Consider the following 26,558-nt stretch of genomic DNA (forward strand, 5'->3'; position numbering starts at 1 on the left):
CCGACAGTGCGGCGCTCCCTCAGTACTGCCCCTCCAACAGTGCAGCGCTCCCTCAGCACTGCCCCTCCGACAGTGCAGCACTCCCTCAGTACTGCCCCTCCGACAGTGCAGCGCTCCCTCAGTACTGCCCCTCCGACAGTGCAGCGCTCCCTCAGTACTGCCCCTCCGACAGTGCAGCGCTCCCTCAGTACTGCCCCTCCGACAGTGCAGCACTCCCTCAGTACTACCCCTCCGACAGTGCAGCACTCCCTCAGTACTGACCCTCCGACAGTGCAGCGTTCCCTCAGTACTGACCCTCCGACAGTGCAGCGTTCCCTCAGTACTGACCCTCCGACAGTGCAGCGTTCCCTCAGTACTGACCCTTCGACAGTGCAGCGCTCCCTCAGTACTGCCCCCCGACAGTGCAGTGCTCCCTCAGTGCTGCCCCTCCCACAGTGCAGCGCTCCCTCAGTACTGCCCCTCCGACAGTGCAGCGCTCCCTCAGTACTGGTCCTCCGACAGTGCAGCGCTCCCTCAGTACTGCCCTCCGACAGTGCAGCGCTCCCTCAGTACTGCCCCTCCGACAGTGCAGCACTCCCTCAGTACTGCCCCTCCGACAGTGCAGCACTCCCTCAGTACTGACCCTCCGACAGTGCAGCGTTCCCTCAGTACTGACCCTCCGACAATGCAGCACTCCCTCAGTACTGCCCCTCCGACAGTGCAGCACTCTCTCAGTACTGCCCCTCCGACAGTGCAGCGCTCCCTCAGTACTGACCCTCCGACAGTGCAGCGCTCCCTTAGTACTTACCCTCCGACAGTGCAGCGCTCCCTCAGTACTGACCCTCCGACAGTGCAGCGTTCCCTCAGTACTGACCCTCTGACAGTGCAGCGCTCCCTCAGTACTGGTCTTCCGACAGTGCAGCACTCCCTCAGTACTGACTCTCCGACAGTGCAGCGTTCCCTCAGTACTGACCCTCTGACAGTGCAGCACTCCCTCAGTACTGACCCTCCGACAGTACAGCACTCCCTCAGCACTGCCCCTCTGACAGTGCAGCGTTCCCTCAGTACTGACCCTCTGACAGTGCAGCGCTCCCTCAGTACTGCCCCTCCGACAGTACAGCGCTCCCTCAGTACTGCCCCTCTGACAGTGCAGCGCTCCCTCAGTACTGTCCCTACCGACAGTGCAGCACTCCCTCAGTACTGTCGCTACCGACAGTGCAGCACTCCCTCAGTATCGCCCCTCCGACAGTGCAGCGCTCCCTCAGTACTGGTCCTCCGACAGTGCAGCACTCCCTCAGTACTGACCCTCCGACAGTGCAGCACTCCCTCAGTACTGTCCCTACCGACAGTGCAGCACTCCCTCAGTACTGCCCCTCCAACAGTGCAGCGCTCCCTCAGCACTGACCCTCCGACAGTGCAGCGCTCCCTCAGTACTGACCCTCCGACAGTGCAGCGTTCCCTCAGTACTGACCCTCCGACAGTGCAGCACTCCCTCAGTATTGCCCCTCCGACAGTGCAGCACTCCCTCAGTATTGCCCCTCCGACAGTGCAGCGCTCCCTCAGTACTGCCCCTCCGACAGTGCAGCGCTCCCTCAGTACTGACCCTCCGACAGTGCAGCACTCCCTTAGTACTTACCCTCCGACAGTGCAGCGCTCCCACAGTACTGACCCTCCGACAGTGCAGCACTCCCTCAGTACTGACCCTCCGACAGTGCAGCACTCCCTCAGTACTGACCCTCCGACAGTGCAGCGTTCCCTCAGTACTGACCCTCTGACAGTGCAGCACTCCCTCAGTACTGACCCTCCGACAGTGCAGCACTCCCTCAGTACTGCCCCTCTGACAGTACAGCGTTCCCTCAGTACTGACCCTCTGACAGTGCAGCGCTCCCTCAGTACTGCCCCTCCGACAGTGCAGCGCTCCCTCAGTACTGTCCCTACCGACAGTGCAGCACTCCCTCAGTACTGTCCCTACCGACAGTGCAGCACTCCCTCAGTACTGCCCCTCCGACAGTGCAGCGCTCAGTACTGCCCCTCCGACAGTGCAGCGCTCCCTCAGTACTGACCCTCCGACAGTGCAGCGCTCCCTTAGTACTTACCCTCCGACAGTGCAGCGCTCCCTCAGTACTGACCCTCTGACAGTGCAGCGCTCCCTCAGTACTGGTCCTCCGACAGTGCAGCACTCCCTCAGTACTGACCCTCCGACAGTACAGCACTCCCTCAGCGCTGCCCCTCTGACAGTGCAGCGTTCCCTCAGTACTGACCCTCTGACAGTGCAGCGCTCCCTCAGTACTGTCCCTACCGACAGTGCAGCACTCCCTCAGTATTGTCCCTACCGACAGTGCAGCACTCCCTCAGTACCGCCCCTCCGACAGTGCAGCGCTCCCTCAGTACTGGTCCTCCGACAGTGCAGCGCTCCCTCAGTACTGCCCCTCCGACAGTGCAGCACTCCCTCAGTACTGTCCCTACCGACAGTGCAGCACTCCCTCAGTACTGACCCTACCGACAGCGCAGCACTCCCTCAGTACTGCCCCTCCGACAGTGCAGCGCTCCCTCAGCACTGACCCTCCGACAGTGCAGCGCTCCCTCAGTACTGACCCTCCGACAGTGCAGCGTTCCTTCAGTACTGACCCTCCGACAGTGCGGCACTCCCTCAGTACTGACCCTCCGACAGTGCAGCGCTCCCTCAGTACTGCCCCTCCGACAGTGCAGCGCTCCCTCAGTACTGCCCCTCCGACAGTGCAGCACTCCCTCAGTACTGTCCCTACCGACAGCGCAGCACTTCCTCAGTACTGTCGCTACCGACAGCGCAGCGCTCCCTCAGTACTGCCCCTCCGACAGTGCAGCGCTCCCTCAGCACTGACCCTCCGACAGTGCAGCGCTCCCTCAGTACTGACCCTCCGACAGTGCAGCGTTCCCTCAGTACTGACCCTCCGACAGTGCGGCACTCCCTCAGTACTGACCCTCCGACAGTGCAGCGCTCCCTCAGTACTGCCCCTCCGACAGTGCAGCACTCCCTCAGTACCGCCCCTCCGACAGTGCAGCGCTCCCTCAGTACTGTCCCTACCGACAGTGCAGCACTCCCTCAGTATTGTCCCTACCGACAGTGCAGCACTCCCTCAGTACTGCCCCTCCGACAGTGCAGCGCTCCCTCAGTACTGCCCCTCCGACAGTGCAGCACTCCCTCAGTACTGCCCCTCCGACAGTGCAGCGCTCCCTCAGTACTGCCCCTCCGACAGTGCAGCGCTCCCTCAGTACTGCCCCTCCGACAGTGCAGCGCTCCCTCAGTACTGCCCCTCCGACAGTGCAGCACTCCCTCAGTACTACCCCTCCGACAGTGCAGCACTCCCTCAGTACTGACCCTCCGACAGTGCAGCGTTCCCTCAGTACTGACCCTCCGACAGTGCAGCGTTCCCTCAGTACTGACCCTCCGACAGTGCAGCGTTCCCTCAGGACTGACCCTTCGACAGTGCAGCGCTCCCTCAGTACTGCCCCCCGACAGTGCAGTGCTCCCTCAGTGCTGCCCCTCCCACAGTGCAGCGCTCCCTCAGTACTGCCCCTCCGACAGTGCAGCGCTCCCTCAGTACTGGTCCTCCGACAGTGCAGCGCTCCCTCAGTACTGCCCTCCGACAGTGCAGCGCTCCCTCAGTACTGCCCCTCCGACAGTGCAGCACTCCCTCAGTACTGCCCCTCCGACAGTGCAGCACTCCCTCAGTACTGGTCCTCCGACAGTGCAGCACTCCCTCAGTACTGCCCCTCCGACAGTGCAGCACTCCCTCAGTACTGTCCCTACCGACAGTGCAGCACTCCCTCAGTACTGTCCCTACCGACAGTGCAGCACTCCCTCAGTACTGCCCCTCCGACAGTGCAGCGCTCCCTCAGCACTGACCCTCCGACAGTGCAGCGCTCCCTCAGTACTGACCCTCCGACAGTGCAGCGTTCCCTCAGTACTGACCCTCCGACAGTGCGGCACTCCCTCAGTACTGACCCTCCGACAGTGCAGCGCTCCCTCAGTACTGCCCCTCCGACAGTGCAGCACTCCCTCAGTACCGCCCCTCCGACAGTGCAGCGCTCCCTCAGTACTGTCCCTACCGACAGTGCAGCACTCCCTCAGTATTGTGCCTACCGACAGTGCAGCACTCCCTCAGTACTGCCCCTCCGACAGTGCAGCGCTCCCTCAGCACTGCCCCACTGACAGTGCAGCACTCCCTCAGTACTGTCCCTACCGACAGTGCAGCACTCCCTCAGTACTGCCCCTCCGACAGTGCAGCGCTCCCTCAGTACTGACCCTCCGACAGTGCAGCGCTCCCTCAGTACTGACCCTCCGACAGTGCAGCGTTCCCTCAGTACTGACCCTCCGACAGTGCAGCACTCCCTCAGTACTGCCCCTCCGACAGTGCAGCACTCTCTCAGTACTGCCCCTCCGACAGTGCAGCGCTCCCTCAGTACTGACCCTCCGACAGTGCAGCGCTCCCTTAGTACTTACCCTCCGACAGTGCAGCGCTCCCTCAGTACTGACCCTCCGACAGTGCAGCGTTCCCTCAGTACTGACCCTCTGACAGTGCAGCGCTCCCTCAGTACTGGTCCTCCGACAGTGCAGCACTCCCTCAGTACTGACCCTCTGACAGTGCAGCGTTCCCTCAGTACTGACCCTCTGACAGTGCAGCGCTCCCTCAGTACTGCCCCTCCGACAGTACAGCGCTCCCTCAGTACTGCCCCTCTGACAGTGCAGCGCTCCCTCAGTACTGTCCCTACCGACAGTGCAGCACTCCCTCAGTACTGTCGCTACCGACAGTGCAGCACTCCCTCAGTATCGCCCCTCCGACAGTGCAGCGCTCCCTCAGTACTGGTCCTCCGACAGTGCAGCACTCCCTCAGTACTGACCCTCCGACAGTGCAGCACTCCCTCAGTACTGTCCCTACCGACAGTGCAGCACTCCCTCAGTACTGCCCCTCCTACAGTGCAGCGCTCCCTCAGCACTGACCCTCCGACAGTGCAGCGCTCCCTCAGTACTGACCCTCCGACAGTGCAGCGTTCCCTCAGTACTGACCCTCCGACAGTGCAGCACTCCCTCAGTATTGCCCCTCCGACAGTGCAGCACTCCCTCAGTACTGCCCCTCCGACAGTGCAGCGCTCCCTCAGTACTGACCCTCCGACAGTGCAGCACTCCCTTAGTACTTACCCTCCGACAGTGCAGCGCTCCCACAGTACTGACCCTCCGACAGTGCAGCACTCCCTCAGTACTGACCCTCCGACAGTGCAGCACTCCCTCAGTACTGACCCTCCGACAGTGCAGCGTTCCCTCAGTACTGACCCTCTGACAGTGCAGCACTCCCTCAGTACTGACCCTCCGACAGTGCAGCACTCCCTCAGTACTGCCCCTCTGACAGTACAGCGTTCCCTCAGTACTGACCCTCTGACAGTGCAGCGCTCCCTCAGTACTGCCCCTCCGACAGTGCAGCGCTCCCTCAGTACTGTCCCTACCGACAGTGCAGCACTCCCTCAGTACTGTCCCTACCGACAGTGCAGCACTCCCTCAGTACTGCCCCTCCGACAGTGCAGCGCTCAGTACTGCCCCTCCGACAGTGCAGCGCTCCCTCAGTACTGACCCTCCGACAGTGCAGCGCTCCCTTAGTACTTACCCTCCGACAGTGCAGCGCTCCCTCAGTACTGACCCTCTGACAGTGCAGCGCTCCCTCAGTACTGGTCCTCCGACAGTGCAGCACTCCCTCAGTACTGACCCTCCGACAGTACAGCACTCCCTCAGCACTGCCCCTCTGACAGTGCAGCGTTCCCTCAGTACTGACCCTCTGACAGTGCAGCGCTCCCTCAGTACTGTCCCTACCGACAGTGCAGCACTCCCTCAGTATTGTCCCTACCGACAGTGCAGCACTCCCTCAGTACCGCCCCTCCGACAGTGCAGCGCTCCCTCAGTACTGGTCCTCCGACAGTGCAGCGCTCCCTCAGTACTGCCCCTCCGACAGTGCAGCACTCCCTCAGTACTGTCCCTACCGACAGTGCAGCACTCCCTCAGTACTGACCCTACCGACAGCGCAGCACTCCCTCAGTACTGCCCCTCCGACAGTGCAGCGCTCCCTCAGCACTGACCCTCCGACAGTGCAGCGCTCCCTCAGTACTGACCCTCCGACAGTGCAGCGTTCCTTCAGTACTGACCCTCCGACAGTGCGGCACTCCCTCAGTACTGACCCTCCGACAGTGCAGCGCTCCCTCAGTACTGCCCCTCCGACAGTGCAGCACTCCCTCAGTACCGCCCCTCCGACAGTGCAGCGCTCCCTCAGTACTGTCCCTACCGACAGTGCAGCACTCCCTCAGTATTGTCCCTACCGACAGTGCAGCACTCCCTCAGTACTGTCCCTACCGACAGTGCAGCACTTCCTCAGTACTGTCCCTACCGACAGCGCAGCACTCCCTCAGTACTGCCCCTCCGACAGTGCAGCGCTCCCTCAGCACTGACCCTCCGACAGTGCAGCGCTCCCTCAGTACTGACCCTCCGACAGTGCAGCGTTCCCTCAGTACTGACCCTCCGACAGTGCGGCACTCCCTCAGTACTGACCCTCCGACAGTGCAGCGCTCCCTCAGTACTGCCCCTCCGACAGTGCAGCACTCCCTCAGTACCGCCCCTCCGACAGTGCAGCGCTCCCTCAGTACTGTCCCTACCGACAGTGCAGCACTCCCTCAGTATTGTCCCTACCGACAGTGCAGCACTCCCTCAGTACTGCCCCTCCGACAGTGCAGCGCTCCCTCAGCACTGCCCCACTGACAGTGCAGCACTCCCTCAGTACTGCCCCACCGACAGTGCAGCGCTCCCTCAGTACTGTCCCTACCGACAGTGCAGCACTCCCTCAGTACTGCCCCTCCGACAGTGCAGCGCTCCCTCAGTACTGACCCTCCGACAGTGCAGCGCTCCCTCAGTACTGACCCTCCGACAGTGCAGCGTTCCCTCAGTACTGACCCTCCGACAGTGCAGCACTCCCTCAGTACTGCCCCTCCGACAGTGCAGCACTCTCTCAGTACTGCCCCTCCGACAGTGCAGCGCTCCCTCAGTACTGACCCTCCGACAGTGCAGCGCTCCCTTAGTACTTACCCTCCGACAGTGCAGCGCTCCCTCAGTACTGACCCTCCGACAGTGCAGCGTTCCCTCAGTACTGACCCTCTGACAGTGCAGCGCTCCCTCAGTACTGGTCCTCCGACAGTGCAGCACTCCCTCAGTACTGACTCTCCGACAGTGCAGCGTTCCCTCAGTACTGACCCTCTGACAGTGCAGCACTCCCTCAGTACTGACCCTCCGACAGTACAGCACTCCCTCAGCACTGCCCCTCTGACAGTGCAGCGTTCCCTCAGTACTGACCCTCTGACAGTGCAGCGCTCCCTCAGTACTGCCCCTCCGACAGTACAGCGCTCCCTCAGTACTGCCCCTCTGACAGTGCAGCGCTCCCTCAGTACTGTCCCTACCGACAGTGCAGCACTCCCTCAGTACTGTCGCTACCGACAGTGCAGCACTCCCTCAGTATCGCCCCTCCGACAGTGCAGCGCTCCCTCAGTACTGGTCCTCCGACAGTGCAGCACTCCCTCAGTACTGACCCTCCGACAGTGCAGCACTCCCTCAGTACTGTCCCTACCGACAGTGCAGCACTCCCTCAGTACTGCCCCTCCGACAGTGCAGCGCTCCCTCAGCACTGACCCTCCGACAGTGCAGCGCTCCCTCAGTACTGCCCCTCCGACAGTGCAGCACTCCCTCAGTACTGTCCCTACCGACAGTGCAGCACTCCCTCAGTACTGCCCCTCCGACAGTGCAGCACTCCCTCAGTACTGCCCCTCCGACAGTGCAGCGCTCCCTCAGCACTGACCCTCCGACAGTGCAGCGTTCCCTCAGTACTGACCCTCCGACAGTGCAGCACTCCCTCAGTATTGCCCCTCCGACAGTGCAGCACTCCCTCAGTACTGCCCCTCCGACAGTGCAGCGCTCCCTCAGTACTGACCCTCCGACAGTGCAGCACTCCCTTAGTACTTACCCTCCGACAGTGCAGCGCTCCCACAGTACTGACCCTCCGACAGTGCAGCACTCCCTCAGTACTGACCCTCCGACAGTGCAGCACTCCCTCAGTACTGACCCTCCGACAGTGCAGCGTTCCCTCAGTACTGACCCTCTGACAGTGCAGCACTCCCTCAGTACTGACCCTCCGACAGTGCAGCACTCCCTCAGTACTGCCCCTCTGACAGTACAGCGTTCCCTCAGTACTGACCCTCTGACAGTGCAGCGCTCCCTCAGTACTGCCCCTCCGACAGTGCAGCGCTCCCTCAGTACTGTCCCTACCGACAGTGCAGCACTCCCTCAGTACTGTCCCTACCGACAGTGCAGCACTCCCTCAGTACTGCCCCTCCGACAGTGCAGCGCTCAGTACTGCCCCTCCGACAGTGCAGCGCTCCCTCAGTACTGACCCTCCGACAGTGCAGCGCTCCCTTAGTACTTACCCTCCGACAGTGCAGCGCTCCCTCAGTACTGACCCTCTGACAGTGCAGCGCTCCCTCAGTACTGGTCCTCCGACAGTGCAGCACTCCCTCAGTACTGACCCTCCGACAGTACAGCACTCCCTCAGCACTGCCCCTCTGACAGTGCAGCGTTCCCTCAGTACTGACCCTCTGACAGTGCAGCGCTCCCTCAGTACTGTCCCTACCGACAGTGCAGCACTCCCTCAGTATTGTCCCTACCGACAGTGCAGCACTCCCTCAGTACCGCCCCTCCGACAGTGCAGCGCTCCCTCAGTACTGGTCCTCCGACAGTGCAGCGCTCCCTCAGTACTGCCCCTCCGACAGTGCAGCACTCCCTCAGTACTGTCCCTACCGACAGTGCAGCACTCCCTCAGTACTGACCCTACCGACAGCGCAGCACTCCCTCAGTACTGCCCCTCCGACAGTGCAGCGCTCCCTCAGCACTGACCCTCCGACAGTGCAGCGCTCCCTCAGTACTGACCCTCCGACAGTGCAGCGTTCCTTCAGTACTGACCCTCCGACAGTGCGGCACTCCCTCAGTACTGACCCTCCGACAGTGCAGCGCTCCCTCAGTACTGCCCCTCCGACAGTGCAGCACTCCCTCAGTACCGCCCCTCCGACAGTGCAGCGCTCCCTCAGTACTGTCCCTACCGACAGTGCAGCACTCCCTCAGTATTGTCCCTACCGACAGTGCAGCACTCCCTCAGTACTGTCCCTACCGACAGTGCAGCACTCCCTCAGTACTGTCCCTACCGACAGCGCAGCACTCCCTCAGTACTGCCCCTCCGACAGTGCAGCGCTCCCTCAGCACTGACCCTCCGACAGTGCAGCGCTCCCTCAGTACTGACCCTCCGACAGTGCAGCGCTCCCTCAGTACTGTCCCTACCGACAGTGCAGCACTCCCTCAGTACTGCCCCTCCGACAGTGCAGCGCTCCCTCAGTACTGCCCCTCCGACAGTGCAGCGCTCCCTCAGTACTGCCCCTCCGACAGTGCAGCGCTCCCTCAGTACTGACCCTCCGACAGTGCAGCGCTCCCTCAGTACTGACCCTCCGACAGTGCAGCGTTCCCTCAGTACTGACCCTCCGACAGTGCAGCACTCCCTCAGTATTGCCCCTCCGACAGTGCAGCACTCCCTCAGTACTGCCCCTCCGACAGTGCAGCGCTCCCTCAGTACTGACCCTCCGACAGTGCAGCACTCCCTTAGTACTTACCCTCCGACAGTGCAGCGCTCCCACAGTACTGACCCTCCGACAGTGCAGCGCTCCCTCAGTACTGACCCTCCGACAGTGCAGCACTCCCTCAGTGCTGACCCTCCGACAGTGCAGCGTTCCCTCAGTACTAACCCTCTGACAGTGCAGCACTCCCTCAGTACTGACCCTCCGACAGTGCAGCACTCCCTCAGTACTGCCCCTCTGACAGTACAGCGTTCCCTCAGTACTGACCCTCTGACAGTGCAGCGCTCCCTCAGTACTGCCCCTCCGACAGTGCAGCGCTCCCTCAGTACTGTCCCTACCGACAGTGCAGCACTCCCTCAGTACTGTCCCTACCGACAGTGCAGCACTCCCTCAGTACTGCCCCTCCGACAGTGCAGCGCTCCCTCAGTACTGCCCCTCCGACAGTGCAGCGCTCCCTCAGTACTGACCCTCCGACAGTGCAGCGCTCCCTTAGTACTGACCCTCTGACAGTGCAGCGCTCCCTCAGTAGTGGTCCTCCGACAGTGCAGCACTCCCTCAGTACTGACCCTCCGACAGTACAGCACTCCCTCAGCACTGCCCCTCTGACAGTGCAGCGTTCCCTCAGTACTGACCCTCTGACAGTGCAGCGCTCCCTCAGTACTGTCCCTACCGACAGTGCAGCACTCCCTCAGTATTGTCCCTACCGACAGTGCAGCACTCCCTCAGTACCGCCCCTCCGACAGTGCAGCGCTCCCTCAGTACTGGTCCTCCGACATTGCAGCGCTCCCTCAGTACTGCCCCTCCGACAGTGCAGCACTCCCTCAGTACTGTCCCTACCGACAGTGCAGCACTCCCTCAGTACTGACCCTACCGACAGCGCAGCACTCCCTCAGTACTGCCCCTCCGACAGTGCAGCGCTCCCTCAGCACTGACCCTCCGACAGTGCAGCGCTCCCTCAGTACTGACCCTCCGACAGTGCAGCGTTCCTTCAGTACTGACCCTCCGACAGTGCGGCACTCCCTCAGTACTGACCCTCCGACAGTGCAGCGCTCCCTCAGTACTGCCCCTCCGACAGTGCAGCACTCCCTCAGTACCGCCCCTCCGACAGTGCAGCGCTCCCTCAGTACTGTCCCTACCGACAGTGCAGCACTCCCTCAGTATTGTCCCTACCGACAGTGCAGCACTCCCTCAGTACTGCCCCTCCGACAGTGCAGCGCTCCCTCAGTACTGACCCTCCGACAGTGCAGCGCTCCCTCAGTACTGACCCTCCGACAGTGCAGCGTTCCCTCAGTACTGACCCTCCGACAGTGCAGCACTCCCTCAGTACTGCCCCTCCGACAGTGCAGCACTCCCTCAGTACTGCCCCTCCGACAGTGCAGCGCTCCCTCAGTACTGACCCTCCGACAGTGCAGCGCTCCCTTCGTACTTACCCTCCGACAGTGCAGCGCTCCCACAGTACTGACCCTCCGACAGTGCAGCACTCCCTCAGTACTGACCCACCGACAGTGCAGCACTCCCTCAGTACTGACCCTCCGACATTGCAGCACTCCCTCAGTACTGCCCCTCTAACAGTGCAGCGTTCCCTCAGTACTGACCCTTTGACAGTGCAGCGCTCCCTCAGTACTGCCCCTCCGACAGTGCAGCGCTCCCTCAGTACTGCCCCTCCGACAGTGCTGCGCTCCCTCAGTACTGTCCCTACCGACAGTGCAGCACTCCCTCAGTACTGTCCCTACCGACAGTGCAGCACTCCCTCAGTGCTGACCCTCTGACAGTGCAGCGCTCCCTCAGTACTGGTCCTCCGACAGTGCAGCACTCCCTCAGTACTGACCCTCCGACAGTGCAGCACTCCCTCAGTACTGCCCCTCTGACAGTGCAGCACTCCCTCAGTACTGACCCTCCGACAGTGCAGCACTCCCTCAGTACTGCCCCTCTGACAGTGCAGCACTCCCTCAGTACTGACCCTCCGACAGTGCAGCACTCCCTCAGTACTGCCCCTCCGACGTTGCAGCACTCCCTCAGTTCTGCCCCTCCGACAGTGCAGCACTCCCTCAGTTCTGCCCCTCCGACAGTGCAGCACTCCCTCAGTACTGACCCTCTGACAGTGCAGCGCTCCCTCAGTACTGGTCCTCCGACAGTGCAGCACTCCCTCAGCACTGACCCTCCGACAGTGCAGCACTCCCTCAGTACTGCCCCTCTGACAGTGCAGCACTCCCTCAGTACTGACCCTCCGACAGTGCAGCACTCCCTCAGTACTGCCCCTCCGACAGTGCAGCACTCCCTCAGTACTGACCCTCTGACAGTGCAGCACTCCCTCAGTACTGACCCTCTGACAGTGCAGCACTCCCTCAGTACTGACCCTCCGACAGTGCAGCACTCCCTCAGTACTGACCCTCCGACAGTGCAGCGCTCCCTCAGTACTGCCCCTCCGACAGTGCAGCACTCCCTCAGTACTGACCCTCTGACAGTGCAGCACTCCCTCAGTACTGACCCTCCGACAGTGCAGCACTCCCTCAGTACTGCCCCTCCGACAGTGCGGCGCTCCCTCAGTACTGCATCAGGAGTGTCAGCCTAGATTATGCGCTCAAGTCTCTGGAGTGGGGCTCGAACCACGACCTCCTGACTCAGAGGCGAATGTGTGGACACTGAGCCATGGCCAACACCGAGGTCTCAATCACTTTCTCTCTGCCCCAGTGTCTGGGGGCAGTTAAGGGCATTCTTGTGGGGGCCGGTTTGATCATTGAAGTGGCTCCCACACTCAGGGATTGGCGGCACACTCCTGTTGTTGCGCGATAGGTCCATGACTTCAGCGCGTGGCTCAGTGTGAACGCTGGGGTGCGCTGGTGGCTGGGATTCAGTGAATATCCAGTGTCACACACGGAGACTGGCCCACTGCCGTCGCCAACCAAACCCCAGCGAGATTCAGCGCCTTCAGGAGAGGAGGGGGTTGCGGAAATGTATGGGACGCTTCCCAGAGGAACAGATTCACCATCAGGAGACCATGGCCCGGAATTTGCGGTCAGCGGGGAAGCTTTCGTCATTCCGAGTGATTTCAGTGATTGCTGGCTGTGGGGAGTTTCACAGTGCAGTCTGTGGCGGAGCAGGATGTCTCTTTTTCTGCGCATGCGCTAAATCCTGAAGTTACGGTCAGTTTCAGAGGGGTAATGACGTCGTATACTGACAGTTTCGCCGTCATTACCACCGCAAAATCTGAGCCCATCGCTTCACCCTGAGGGGTTACTGCGCAAGATTCCACTGCCAGCCCAGACCATGACCAGGTGAGCGGAGACCGAGCTCCACTATTTCCCCAATTCTCAGACACAATCACCATCAGTGAGCGTCTGGACTGGTAGCCGAGACTCACACTACAACCCCTCTCTGCCAAAAACGGACTTGTTTGTGTTGTTGTCGATTACATTTTCAGAATAAAATGTATTAAGTATCCTCTCCCTCCCATCTCTCCCCCCTCTCCCCTCTCCCACCTCTCCCCTCCTTCACCCTCACCCTCTCTCCCTCTCCCACCTCTCCCCTTCTTCACCCTCACCCTCTCTCCCTCTCCCATCTCTCCTCTCATTCTCCCCTCTCCCACCGTGCTCCCATCTCTCCCCTCTCTCATCCCTCACAATATGCCCTCCTTTACTCCTATTCCCCCAGCGATTGGCCTGCTGAGGGACCGTGATCCTGGAGCGTTCATCATCCGAGACAGCCACTCGTTCCGTGGGGCCTACGGACTGGCCATGAAGGTCTCCACACCTCCTCCGACCATCGCTCAGCAAAGTAAGAAAGGTACGGACACAGCTCTCACCCCCACCACCTGTGCCCACTCCCCAGGGGTCTGTAGTCTCTCCCCGGGGTTTGCTCTCTCTCCCCGGGGGGCCTGTACTCTCTCCCCGGGGTCTGTGTACACTAACTCGAGTCTGTAACTGTCAGTGCCGAAGCTCACCGCTGCCCTTCAGTGTCTGAGAGCGGCACTGCAGTGTTGCTGATCCAGGTCCTTGCAGGTGTCGCCCTCTCCTCGCTGAGTACACGAGTAGTATCGAATAAGTCACCAACACAATGTTTTCCATTGTCTAGGTGACATCACCAACGAGCTGGTCCGACATTTCCTAATCGAAACCAGTGCGAAGGGGGTGAAATTGAAGGGCTGTCCCAACGAACCTTACTTTGGTAAGTGCAGCATCGTGATTGAGGAACCTGATCTAACGGGGGACGGGGGAGCTGAGGCGGGGGTTGGGTGTTGGGAACGGGCAGGGGGAGGGGGAGGGGAGAGGTTGGGTGGGGGAAGGGGGGAATAGGGGGAGGAGTTGGGGGAGGGGAGGAATAGGGGGAGGAGTTGGGGGAGGGGAGGGGGAGAGGTTGGCTGTGGGGATGGGGAGGGGGAGGAGGGGAGGGGGAGCGGTTGGGTGTGCGAACGGGGGAGGGGGAGGGGAGGGGTTGGGTGTGGGGAAGGGGGGAATAGGGGGAGGGGCACGGGGAGGAGGAGGGGTGGGGAGGGCGAGGGGGAGAAGGGGTGGTGGTGGGGTGGGGTTGGAGGCCGGGGGGGTGGGGTGGAATCAGAGACTGTGGCTGGGCCGGGGCTGTTCACACATTCAGCCTCGGGGACAGTCCGAGACCAGCAGGCTGCAGGACAGGGTCTCTGTCAGGGGCCAAGGGCCGGGGTCGAGATCAGGGGGCAATAGCGTGAGAACAAGGTTAAACACAAAGGTGCCTGTTATCAAATATAATCAGTAAGTCCTGATTTGTCTGTGTGTGTATGTGTCTGTATGTACATGAGTATGTGTGCATGTGTGTCCTCTGTGGCTCGGTTCTCTGACTCCTTCTTTCCGTCTCTTGTTCCTAGGGAGCCTGTCTGCTCTGGTTTACCAGCACTCCATCACTCCACTGGCCCTGCCCTGCAAACTCGTCATCCCAAGTCGAGGTGAGTAAAAATCTGCAACACTGGCACAACCGCTACTGAGGAGTCACTGTCGAGGGAGCTTTACTCTGTATCTAACCCGTGCTGTACCTGCCCTGGGAGTGTTTGATGGGACAGTGTAGAGGGAGCTTTACTCTGTATCTAACCCGTGCTGTACCTGCCCTGGGAGTGTTTGATGGGGCAGTGTAGAGGGAGCTTTACTCTGTATCTAACCCATGCTGTACCTGCCCTGGGAGTGTTTGATGGGACAGTGTAGAGGGAGCTTTACTCTGTATCTAACTCGTGCTGTACCTGCCCTGGGAGTGTTTGATGGGACAGTGTAGAGGGAGCTTTACTCTGTATCTAACCCGTGCTGTACCTGCCCTGGGAGTGTTTGATGGGACAGTGTAGAGGGAGCTTTACTCTGTATCTAACTCGTGCTGTACCTGCCCTGGGAGTGTTTGATGGGACAGTGTAGAGGGAGCTTTACTCTGTATCTAACCCGTGCTGTACCTGCCCTGGGAGTGTTTGATGGGACAGTGTAGAGGGAGCTTTACTCTGTATCTAACCCGTGCTGTACCTGCCCTGGGAGTGTTTGATGGGACAGTGTAGAGGGAGCTTTACTCTGTATCTAACCCATGCTGTACCTGCCCTGGGAGTGTTTGATGGGACAGTGTAGAGGGAGCTTTACTCTGTATCTAACCCGTGCTGTACCTGCCCTGGGAGTGTTTGATGGGACAGTGTAGCGGGAGCTTTACTCTGTATCTAACCCCGTGCTGTACCTGCCCTGGGAGTGTTTGATGGGACAGTGTAGCGGGAGCTTTACTCTGTATCTAACCCCGTGCTGTACCTGCCCTGGGAGTGTTTGATGGGACAGTGTAGCGGGAGCTTTACTCTGTATCTAACCCCGTGCTGTACCTGCCCTGGGAGTGTTTGATGGGACAGTGTAGCGGGAGCTTTACTCTGTATCTAACCCCGTGCTGTACCTGCCCTGGGAGTGTTTGATGGGACAGTGTAGAGGGAGCTTTACTCTGTATCTAACCCGTGCTGTACCTACCGTGGGAGTATTTGATGGGGCAGTGTAGAGGGAGCTTTACTCTGTATCTAACCCGTGCTGTACCTGCCCTGGGAGTGTTTGATGGGGCAGTGTAGAGGGAGCTTTACTCTGTATCTAACCCGTGCTGTACCTGCCCTGGGAGTGTTTGATGGGACAGTGTAGAGGGAGCTTTACTCTGTATCTAACCCGTGCTGTACCTGCCCTGGGAGTGTTTGATGGGACAGTGTAGAGGGAGCTTTACTCTGTATCTAACCCGTGCTGTACCTGCCCTGGGAGTGTTTGATGGGACAGTGTAGAGGGAGCTTTACTCTGTACCTAACCCGTGCTGTACCTGCCCTGGGAGTGTTTGATGGGACAGTGTAGAGGGAGCTTTACTCTGTACCTAACCCGTGCTGTACCTGCCCTGGGAGTGTTTGATGGGACAGTGTAGAGGGAGCTTTACTCTGTATCTAACCCGTGCTGTACCTGCCCTGGGAGTGTTTGATGGGACAGTGCAGAGGGAGCTTTACTCTGTATCTAACCCGTGCTGTACCTGCCCTGGGAGTGTTTGATGGGGACAGTGTAGAGGGAGCTTTACTCTGTATCTAACCCATGCTGTACCTGCCCTGGGAGTGTTTGATGGGACAGTGTAGAGGGAGCTTTACTCTGTATCTAACCCGTGCTGTACCTGCCCTGGGAGTGTTTGATGGGACAGTGTTGAGGGAGCTTTACTCTGCATCTAACCCGTGCTGTACCTGCCCTGGGAGTGTTTGATGGGACAGTGTAGAGGGAGCTTTACTCTGTATCTAACCCATGCTGTACCTGCCCTGGGAGTGTTTGATGGGACAGTGCAGAGGGAGCTTTACTCTGTATCTAACCCGTGCTGTACCTGCCCTGGGAGTGTTTGATGGGGACAGTGTAGAGGGAGCTTTACTCTGTATCTAACCCATGCTGTACCTGCCCTGGGAGTGTTTGATGGGACAGTGTAGAGGGAGCTTTACTCTGTATCTAACCCGTGCTGTACCTGCCCTGGGAGTGTTTGATGGGACAGTGTTGAGGGAGCTTTACTCTGCATCTAACCCGTGCTGTACCTGCCCTGGGAGTGTTTGATGGGACAGTGTAGAGGGAGCTTTACTCTGTATCTAACCCATGCTGTACCTGCCCTGGGAGTGTTTGATGGGACAGTGCAGAGGGAGCTTTACTCTGTATCTAACCCATGCTGTACCTGCCCTGGGAGTGTTTGATGGGACAGTGTAGAGGGAGCTTTACTCTGTATCTAACCCGTGCTGTACCTGCCCTGGGAGTGTTTGATGGGGACAGTGTAGAGGGAGCTTTACTCTGTATCTAACCCGTGCTGTACCTGCCCTGGGAGTGTTTGATGGGACAGTGTAGAGGGAGCTTTACTCTGTATCTAACGCGTGCTGTACCTGCCCTGGGAGTGTTTGATGTAGTTGAATGTTCCATTTTCAGCTTTGAGTTTGCACTCCTCAAGAAGCAGAAAAACTGACTCACTTATAAAGCAGCTTGTTGTGTTGGAAGCTCCCCTGTTACCGGTGTTTGGCACGGACTCACATCCCGCTATTGTTCTGTGCTCGGGTGGATCCAGGCAGACACGTAAACACCGCGCACTGCGGAAACATCTGGAGGGACTTTAACTGTCTGTAGTCTACGCCGGCAGCAGCACGAGCTCCAGTTAGCCTCAGTCCCTTTCGTCTTTTTAATCACTCCTGAGTGAATCCTCTTGGAGCGATTTTTATTCTACCTTAAGGGTGCCGGGGGGTGGGTGCTTGGGGTGCGGATTCACTCCCGCTCCCGATCGCAATCCCGTTACCCCTGCTGGCATGTACGTGTGCTTGGATCGGTCTCTGCTGTGACGCCTCCCATGGCTGATCGGCTGCTAATGCTGACTGTTTAGTTTGGCTGGTGACGATTGGGGGAGGGTTTCAGCGGCTGTAACTGGCCCCAGTTTAACCCCGACCAGCGGAGCCCAGCAGCCGGTTCAGTTTGCTGAGTCGCGGCTGTGACCTGCGTTGTGCGCGCTCTGCCCTGCGCTGGGGGGCAGGGAGGCTTTCTTTAATCCTGCAGTGGCCCCTTCCCCTCACCCTGCTCACACTCCGGGTCTGCACACAACCAGTTAGACCCTTTCCCTCCTCCGGCCGTCCTTGAGAAAACAGCATTTGTTCTTTTCCCCTCAGCCTGTGTGTTTCTCAGGAATGAGGTCAATTCCTGCTCACTCCGTTCCTCATCCCTCCAGGGGGCTACGCTGACATTTCCCGCAGGATGTGCACTCCACCTCACACACAAAACACTTTGAACTGTGTCCAACCACACCCGGCGCTGACAAAAATCCACAATCACCTTTATTTCCAAAGCTTCGCCCACCATTGCTGCATGTGCTGACTCTCACTGGGTGTAGCTCTGTGGTGGCTTCAAACAAAGGCCGAATATTTAAGCCGCCCGACCGATATATTCTGTCACAATCTAGGCTGACATTCCAGTGCAGTACTGAGGGAGCGCTGCACTGTCGGAGGGGCAGTACTGAGGGAGCGCTACACTGTCGGAGGGGCAGTACTGAGGGAGCGCTGCACTGTCGGAGGGGCAGTACTGAGGGAGCGCCGCACTGTCGGAGGGGCAGTACTGAGGGAGCGCTGCACTGTCGGAGGGGCAGTACTGAGGGAGCGCTGCACTGTCAGAGGGGCAGTACTGAGGGAGCGCCACACAGTCGGAGGGGCATTACTGAGGGAGCGCTGCACTGTCGGAGGGGCAGTACTGAGGGAGTGCTGCACTGTAGGAGAGGCAGTACTGAGGGAGCGCTGCAATGTCGGAGGGGCAGTGCTGAGGGAGCGCTGCACTGTAGGAGAGGCGGTACTGAGGGAGCGCTGCACTGTCGGAGAGGCAGTACAGAGGGAGCGCTGCAATGTTGGAGGGGCAGTGCTGAGGGAGCGCTGCACTGTAGGAGAGGCGGTACTGAGGGAGCGCTGCACTGTCGGAGGGGCAGTGCTGAGGGAGCGCTACACAGTTGGAGGGGCATTACTGAGGGAGCGCTGCACTGTCGGAGGGGCAGTACTGAGGGAGCGCTGCACTGTCGGAGGGGCAGTACTGAGGGAGCGCTACACTGTCGAGGGGCAGTACTGAGGGAGCGCTTCACAGTCAGAGGGGCAGTACTGAGGGAGCGCTGCACTGTCGGAGGACACTACTGAGGGAGAGCTGCACTGTCGGAGGGGCCGTACTGACGGAGTGCTGCACTGTCGGAGAGGCAGTACTGAGGGAGAGCTGCACTGTCAGAGGGGCTGTACTGAGGGAGTGCTGCACTGTCGGAGGACAGTACTGAGGGAGAGCTGCACTGTCGGAGGGGCCGTACTGAGGGAGTGCTGCACTGTCGGAGAGGCAGTACTGAGGGAGCGCTACACTGTCGGAAGGTCAGTACTGAGGGAGTGCTGCACAGTCAGAGGGGCAGTACTGAGGGAGCGCTGCACTGTCGGAGGGGCAGTAGTGAGGGAGCGCTACACTGTCGAGGGGCAGTACTGAGGGAGCGCTTCACAGTCAGAGGGGCAGTACTGAGGGAGCGCTGCACTGTCGGAGGGGCAGTACTGAGGGAGCGCTGCACTGTCGGAGGGGCAGTACTGAGGGAGCGCTACACTGTCGAGGGGCAGTACTGAGGGAGCGCTTCACAGTCAGAGGGGCAGTACTGAGGGAGCGCTGCACTGTCGGAGGACAGTACTGAGGGAGAGCTGCACTGTCGGAGGGGCCGTACTGAGGGAGTGCTGCACTGTCGGAGAGGCAGTACTGAGGGAGTGCTGCACTGTCGGAGAGGCAGTACTGAGGGAGAGCTGCACTGTCGGAAGGGCAGTACTGAGGGAGAGCTGCACTGTCGGAGGGGCCGTACTGAGGGAGTGCTGCACTGTCGGAGAGGCAGTACTGAGGGAGCGCTGCACTGTCGGAGAGGCAGTACTGAGGGAGAGCTGCACTGTCGGAAGGGCAGTACTGAGGGAGAGCTGCACTGTCGGAGGGGCCGTACTGAGGGAGTGCTGCACTGTCGGAGAGGCAGTACTGAGGGAGTGCTGCACTGTCGGAGAGGCAGTACTGAGGGAGCGCTGCACTGTCGGAGGTGCCGTCTTTCAGATGAGGCGTTAAACCGAGACCCCGTCAGCCCTCTCGGGTGGACGTAAAAGATCCCACGACACTATTTTTAAGAAGAGCAGGGGAGTTCTCCCTGGCGTCCTGGGGCCTATATTTATCCCTGAACCAACATCACTAAAACAGATTATCTGGTCATTGTTACATTGCTGTTTGTGGGTGCTTGCTGTGCGTAAATTGGCTGCCGCGTTTCCTACATTACAACAGTGATTACATTTCAATAAGTATTTCATTGACTGTAAAACACTTTGGGATGTCCATTAGTTGTGATAGGCGCTATAGAAATGCAAAACTTTCTTTTTCTTTTTACAAATAGTAGTAACACTGACCTGCCTGAAACCCTCTAAACCCCTCTCTGTAACCCCCCACTCTCTGATACAGCCCCCTGTGATAAACCCTCTAAACCCCTCTTTGTAAGCCCCCCACTCCCTATAGATACATAGAAGATAGGAGCAGGAGTAGGCCATTCGGCCCCTCGAGCCTGCTCTGCCATTTAATGAGATCATGGCTGATCATCCAAATTCAGTACCCTGTCCCTGCCTTCTCCCCATATCCCTTGATCCCTTTAGCCTTAAGAAATATATCGAACTCCTTCTTGAATATATTCAGCGAATTGGTCTCAACTGCCTTCTGTGGTAGAGAATTCCACAGGTTCACCACTCTCTGGGTGAAGAAATTCCTCCTCATCTCTGTCCTAAATGGCTTACCCCTTATCCTTAGACTGTGACCCCTGGTTCTGGACTCCCCAGCCATCAGGAACATCCTTCCTGCATCTAGTCTGTCTAGTCCTGTTAGAATTTTATAAGTTTCAATGAGATCCCCTGTCATTCTTCTAAACTCTAGCGAATATAATCCTAATCGACCCAATCTCTCCTCATACGTCATTCCTGCCATCCCAGGTATCAGCCTGGTGAATCTTTGCTGCACTCCCTCCATGGCAAGAACATCCTTCCTCAGATAAGCTGACCAAAACTGCACTTAATACTCAAGGTGTCATCTCATCAAGGCCCTGTACAACTGCAGCAAGACATCTTTGCTCCTGTACTCGAATCCTCTCGCTATGAAGGCCAATATACAGGAAACTTTGTGCTATCTGGCACCGACGAGACCGAGCTGTTGCCGTTCCCTCCAAACTGCCGGACAAACCAGCGTTAATGTTGAAGCATACGGCGCTTTTCAGCGCCGTATCTGGCAACAAACACTGTTGCTTAGCAACAGCTTCTAAACAGTCGGCCGTACCTTGGAAGCGTCTCTGTAGCTTAGCAACAGCTTCAGAGAGACTTTGCAGAGCCTGACTGTTGAAAAAAAAAACCACAAGAAGAAAAAAAACCTAACAAAACGGCTCCTGATTTTTGCCGGTGGCTCGAGCTTGCCGGACATTTAGCCTCCGGATAACACAAAGTTTCCTGTACCATTTGCCTTCTTAACCACCTACTGCACCTGCATGCTTACCTTCAGCGACTGGTGCACAAGGACACCCAGGTCTCGTTGCACTTCCCCTTCTCCCAATCTATTGCCGTTCAGATAATAATCTGCCTTCCTGTTTTTGCCACCAAAGTGGATAACCTCGCATTTATCCACATTATACTGCATTTGCCATGCATTTGCCCAATCACCCAACCTGTCCAAATCATTCTGGAGTTTCTCTGCATCCTCCTCACAGCACACGTGCTCACCTGCAAACTTGGAGATATTACATCTAGTTCCCTCGTCTAGATCATTTACAGGAAACTCTTTTTTATCCGGCACCGACGGGACCGACGTGGTGCCGGTTCATCAAAAATTCCGGATAACCGAGAGCTATAGTAAAAGATAGGGAGAGCTGAGAGCTCCGTATAAAGCAACAAACCCTGTTGCTTAGCAACAGGTGTAGAACAATGGCCACAAGTTCCAAGCGTCTCTGTGGCTTAGCAACAGCTGCAGCCACACCCTTGCACAGCAACAGATCGAGGAAGGCAAGCAGAATATGAAGTAAAACTTACCTGAACCTACACCTGTATTTTGCCGGTTAACCGAGATTTCCGGTTATTTAGGTGCCAGTAAATCGAGAGTTTCCTGTATATATATTGTGAATAGCTGGGGTCCTAGGACCGATCCCTGCGGTACCCCACTAGTCACTGCCTGCCACTCGGAAAAAGAGCCGTTTATTCCAACACTTTGTTTCCTGTCTGCCAACCAGTTCTCTATCCAAGACAGTACCTTACCCCCAATCCCATGTGCTTTAACTTTGCACGCTAATCTCTTATACGAGACCTTATCAAAAGCCTTCTGAAAGTCCAAATACACCACATCCACTGGTTCTCCCTTATCTATTCTACCAGTTACATCCTCAAAAAATTCCAGTAGATTAGTCAAGCATGATTTACCTTTTGTAAATCCATGCTGACTTTGTCCGATCCAAGTGCTCTGCTATTACATCTTTTATAATGGACTCTAGCATTTTCCCACTGATACAGCCCCTGTGATAAACCCTATAAACCCCTCTCTGTAGCCCCCCAGTCTCTGATACAGCCCCTGTGATAAACCCTATAAACTCCTGTGGTAAACCACTGTCATACCTGTCTGTAAGTGTATGTGTATTCCACTAGGTACAGGTCTGGACATGCCTCGGCTGACTCCTCCCACTATTCCAGGTATATAAGTGACTACCACCCAGTCCCTTAGTATTCTGGACGGGTCGACCACTTGAGAAAAGACCTTCATTCTTTAGTTAATAAAAGCCTGATTGTTACTCGCTCAACCTCAGTCTTTTGAGTAATTGATGATGCATCAATTTTATTAACTAAATTTTTTATAATGGAGAAGATCCTCACACCAGCATGCCTGGACCTGGACAGTCGGGAAGCGGACGCTTCCACCAAGTTTGCTCACTGGCTCACGTGCTTCGAGACATTCCTGACTGCCTCCACTGCAGTCGAAACGGATGCGGACAAACTGTCTGTCCTGATCTCCAAGGTGAACCACCGAGTGTACTCAGTCATCCGGGACGCGACCTCGTACACAGCCGCCCTCCAGCTCCTCAAGACCCAGTACACGCGCCCTGTGAACGAAGTATACGCTAGGCACCTTCTGGGGAGTCGCAAGCAACAACCTGGGGAATCGACTGAGGAATACCTCCAAGCACTGTCCGTGCTTGGCCGGGCCTGTGGGTGTAAGGCGGTAACGCCCACTAAGTACACGGAGGAACTGATCCGGGATGCCTTCGTAGCGGGCCACAGGTCCAACTACACCCGACAGCGACTGCTGGAGCAGAGTGACCTCACCCTCGACAAAGCCTCCGACATCGCACTAACGCTGGACGCAGCCTTCCGGGGCATGGATGCCTACTCCTCTGCACCGTGGACGCCGCGGGGAACAACAACCTGGGACACGGTAGGACAGCCCCATAGCACCGTGCCACCCCAGCCACAGCCCAACAACGGCCCAACTACCGCAGCAGTGTCCCAAAGCCAGATAGCAGTATCCCAAGGCCAGAAATGCTACTTCTGTGGCCAGGCCAAACACCCCAGAGCGCGCTGCCCGGCGAAGAATGCGACCTGCTCAGGCTGCAGGAAAAAGGGACACTACGCCAGCGTCTGCAAGGCCAAAGCCACCCCGAACGCCAGCAGCGCCGCGTGTGGGCCGTGCGAGCCGCCATCTTGGGCCCCCAACAGCGCCGCGTGTGGGCTGTGCGGGCTGCCATCTTGGGCCTCCCCAGCCATGTGCGAACCACCGCAGCAGCAGCCATCTTGGACGGCTCCAGCCACATGGGAATCATGGACGCCGCCATCTTGGACACCAGCCGGGACGCAGCAGACCGCCAACCCCCCCCCATCTGATACTCGCAGCGACACACCGACCCCTACGCTGGCCTCTGTGACGCTGGACCAAACGAGACCGCACCAGCTGGCTCGGTCCAAAATGGACGTTAAGGTAAACGGCCATGCAATAAACTGCCTTTTTGACTCCGGGAGCACAGAGAGCTTCATCCACCCCGACACGGTGCGGCATTGCTCTCTCCCAGTCCTGCCTGCGCACCAGCGGATTTCTATGGCCTCCGAGTCCCAGTCAGCGGACATTGGCGGCTACTGCGTGGTGACACTAGTAGTAGACGGGACTGTGTTCAATAATTTTAAACTCCTGGTCCTACCCGACCTCTGCGCTGCCGTTCTACTGGGGTTGGATTTCCAGTGCCACCTCAAAAGCGTTACGATGGCGTACGGTGGCCCCCTCCCCCCACTCACAGTCCGCAGCCAGCAGCCTCCAAATTGCCCGCCGCGCACCAGATGCAACCTCTCCACACTCAGAGTCCCACCCCCCCCACTGTTTGCTAACCTCACCCCCGACTGTAAGCCCATCGCCACAAAGAGCAGGCGATACAGTGCCGGGGACAGGGTTTTCATCAAAACCGAAGTGGAACGGCTCCTGAAGGAGGGGATTATTGAGGGCAGCTCCAGCCCCTGGCGAGTCCAGGTTGTGGTCGTTAAGACCGGCGAGAAACAACGCCTGGTCATCGACTACAGCCAAACAATAAACCGCTATACCCTGCTGGACGCCTACCCACTCCCCCGCATAGCTGACATGGTCAACCAGATCGCGCAGTACCGCGTCTTTTCGACCATTGACCTGAAATCAGCGTACCACCAGCTCCCCATCAGCCCTGAAGACCGCCAGTATACTGCTTTTGAGGCAAACGGCCGCCTCTATCACTTCCTTAGGGTTCCCTTCGGCGTTACCAACGGGGTCTCCGTCTTCCAAAGGGAGATGGACCGGATGGTCGATCAAAACGAGCTGCAGGCCACTTTCCCTTACCTAGATAATGTGACCATCTGCGGCCATGACTTGCAGGACCATGACGCAAACCTCGAGAAATTCCTCCGCACCGCCCAACTCCTGAACCTGACATATAACAAGGAGAAGTGCATATTCCGCACAGACCGCCTCGCCATCCTTGGCTGTGTTGTGGAACACGGGGTCATCGGTCCCGACCCGGACCGGATGCGTCCCCTTATGGAACTCCCACTGCCCAACTGCCTAAAAGCTCTGAAGAGGTGCCTAGGGCTTTTTTCCTACTACGCTCAGTGGGTCCCCTACTATGCAGACAAAGCCCATCCGCTGATCAATTCCACCTCTTTTCCCGTGACGGCAGAGGCCCGCTTAGCCTTCCACCGTATCAAGGAAGACATTGCCAAAGCCACCATGCACGCAGTGGACGAATCCATCCCCTTCCAGGTGGAAACCGATGCGTCCGACTTCGCTCTGGCCGCCACCCTTAATCAGGCGGGGAGACCTGTGGCATTCTTCTCACGAACCCTCCAGGGCCCGGAGACCAGACACTCCGCGGTCGAGAAGGAGGCCCAGGCTATCGTGGAGGCTGTGCGTCATTGGAGGCACTACCTGGCCAGAAAACGATTTACCCCGCTCACTGACCAGCGTTCAGTTGCTTTTATGTTCAACAACAAGCAGAGGGGCAAAATCAAAAATGACAAGATCTTGAGGTGGAGAATCGAACTTTCCACCTACAATTACGAGATCTTGTACCGGCCTGGGAAGCTCAATGAACCCCCAGACGCCCTATCGCGTGGCACCTGCGCCAGCGCGCAGATCGATAGGCTGAGGGCCCTCCACAATGACCTCTGCCACCCGGGGGTCACCAGGTTCTTCCACTTCATCAAGGCCCGCAACCTGCCTTACTCCATTGAGGAGGTCAGGACCATGACCAAGAACTGCCAAGTCTGCGCTGAGTGCAAACCGCACTTTTATAGACCAGACAGAGCCCACCTGATAAAAGCCACTCGCCCTTTCGAACGCCTGAGCGTCGATTTCAAAGGGCCTCTCCCCTCCTCCGACCGCAATGTGTACTTCCTCAACATCATTGACGAGTACTCCCGGTTCCCGTTCGCTATCCCCTGCCCGGACATGACCAGTGCCACGGTCATTAAATCTCTGAACAGCCTCTTCACCCTGTTCGGTTTCCCCAGCTGTATCCATAGCGACCGGGGCTCATCGTTTATGAGCGACGAACTCCGCCAGTACCTGCTCGCTAGGGGTATAGCCACAAGCAGGACCACCAGTTACAACCCCCGGGGGAACGGACAGGTGGAAAGAGAGAATGCAACAGTTTGGAAGGCCGCCCTACTAGCCTTAAAGTCTAGGGGCCTTCCGACCTCCCGCTGGCAGGAGGTGCTCCCCAATGTGCTCCACTCGATTCGGTCACTGCTCTGCACTGCCACCAATGCCACCCCTCACGAGAAAATGTTTGTCTTCCCAAGGAAGTCCACATCGGGGACATCGTTACCGCCATGGCTAACGTCCCCAGGGCCGGTACTACTGAGAAGACACGTGAGGGCCAATAAAACGGACCCCCTGGTCGAGAGGGTCGACCTCCTGCACGCCAACCCCCAGTACGCTTACATTGCGTACCCGGACGGGCGGGAGGACACAGTCTCCATACGAGACCTCGCACCCTCGGGGACCGCTGTAACCCACTACCCATTACCACCCCCCCCCCACGACCCAATATCCAACCCCAGCAGCCGGCTCGCCTTGGACCGTCACCCACGAGGACTACACTCCAGGGCCCCAGCCTACACGGGACGCGACGCCGGCAGCTCCACCACCCCTGCCGTCGCCACGTCGATCACAGCGGCAGACAAGACCTCCGGAGAGACTCCAATACACAAACTTTTAAATACACTTCACCCCGCCGGACTCATTGTTAAACAAGGGGTGAATGTGGTAAACCACTGTCATACCTGTCTGTGTCTGTATGTGTATTCCACTAGGTACAGGTCTGGACATGCGTCGGCTGACTCCTCCCACTATTCCAGGTATATAAGTGACTACCTCTGT

At 58.3% G+C, this 26,558-nt stretch overlaps 1 protein-coding gene across 6 annotated transcripts in view; it reads left to right on the forward strand.

The window, feature by feature from the left end:
• Window positions 1-26,558, forward strand: part of LOC147120730 (tensin-1-like) — a 303,214-nt gene that overhangs the window by 258,534 nt on the left and 18,122 nt on the right. For all 6 annotated transcript variants that reach the window (XM_085986962.1, XM_085986961.1, XM_085986958.1 and 3 more), the window contains 3 exons: window positions 13,315-13,446; window positions 13,735-13,827; window positions 14,501-14,578. In XM_085986962.1, coding sequence (XP_085843088.1) covers window positions 13,315-13,446; window positions 13,735-13,827; window positions 14,501-14,578 — 303 coding nt within the window. The remainder of the gene's footprint in view (window positions 1-13,314; window positions 13,447-13,734; window positions 13,828-14,500; window positions 14,579-26,558) is intronic.

Source organism: Somniosus microcephalus, chromosome 4 (assembly GCF_052327205.1).
Source record: "Somniosus microcephalus isolate GS21.2 chromosome 4, FLI_Smic_1.0, whole genome shotgun sequence".
NCBI lineage: Eukaryota > Metazoa > Chordata > Chondrichthyes > Squaliformes > Somniosidae > Somniosus > Somniosus microcephalus.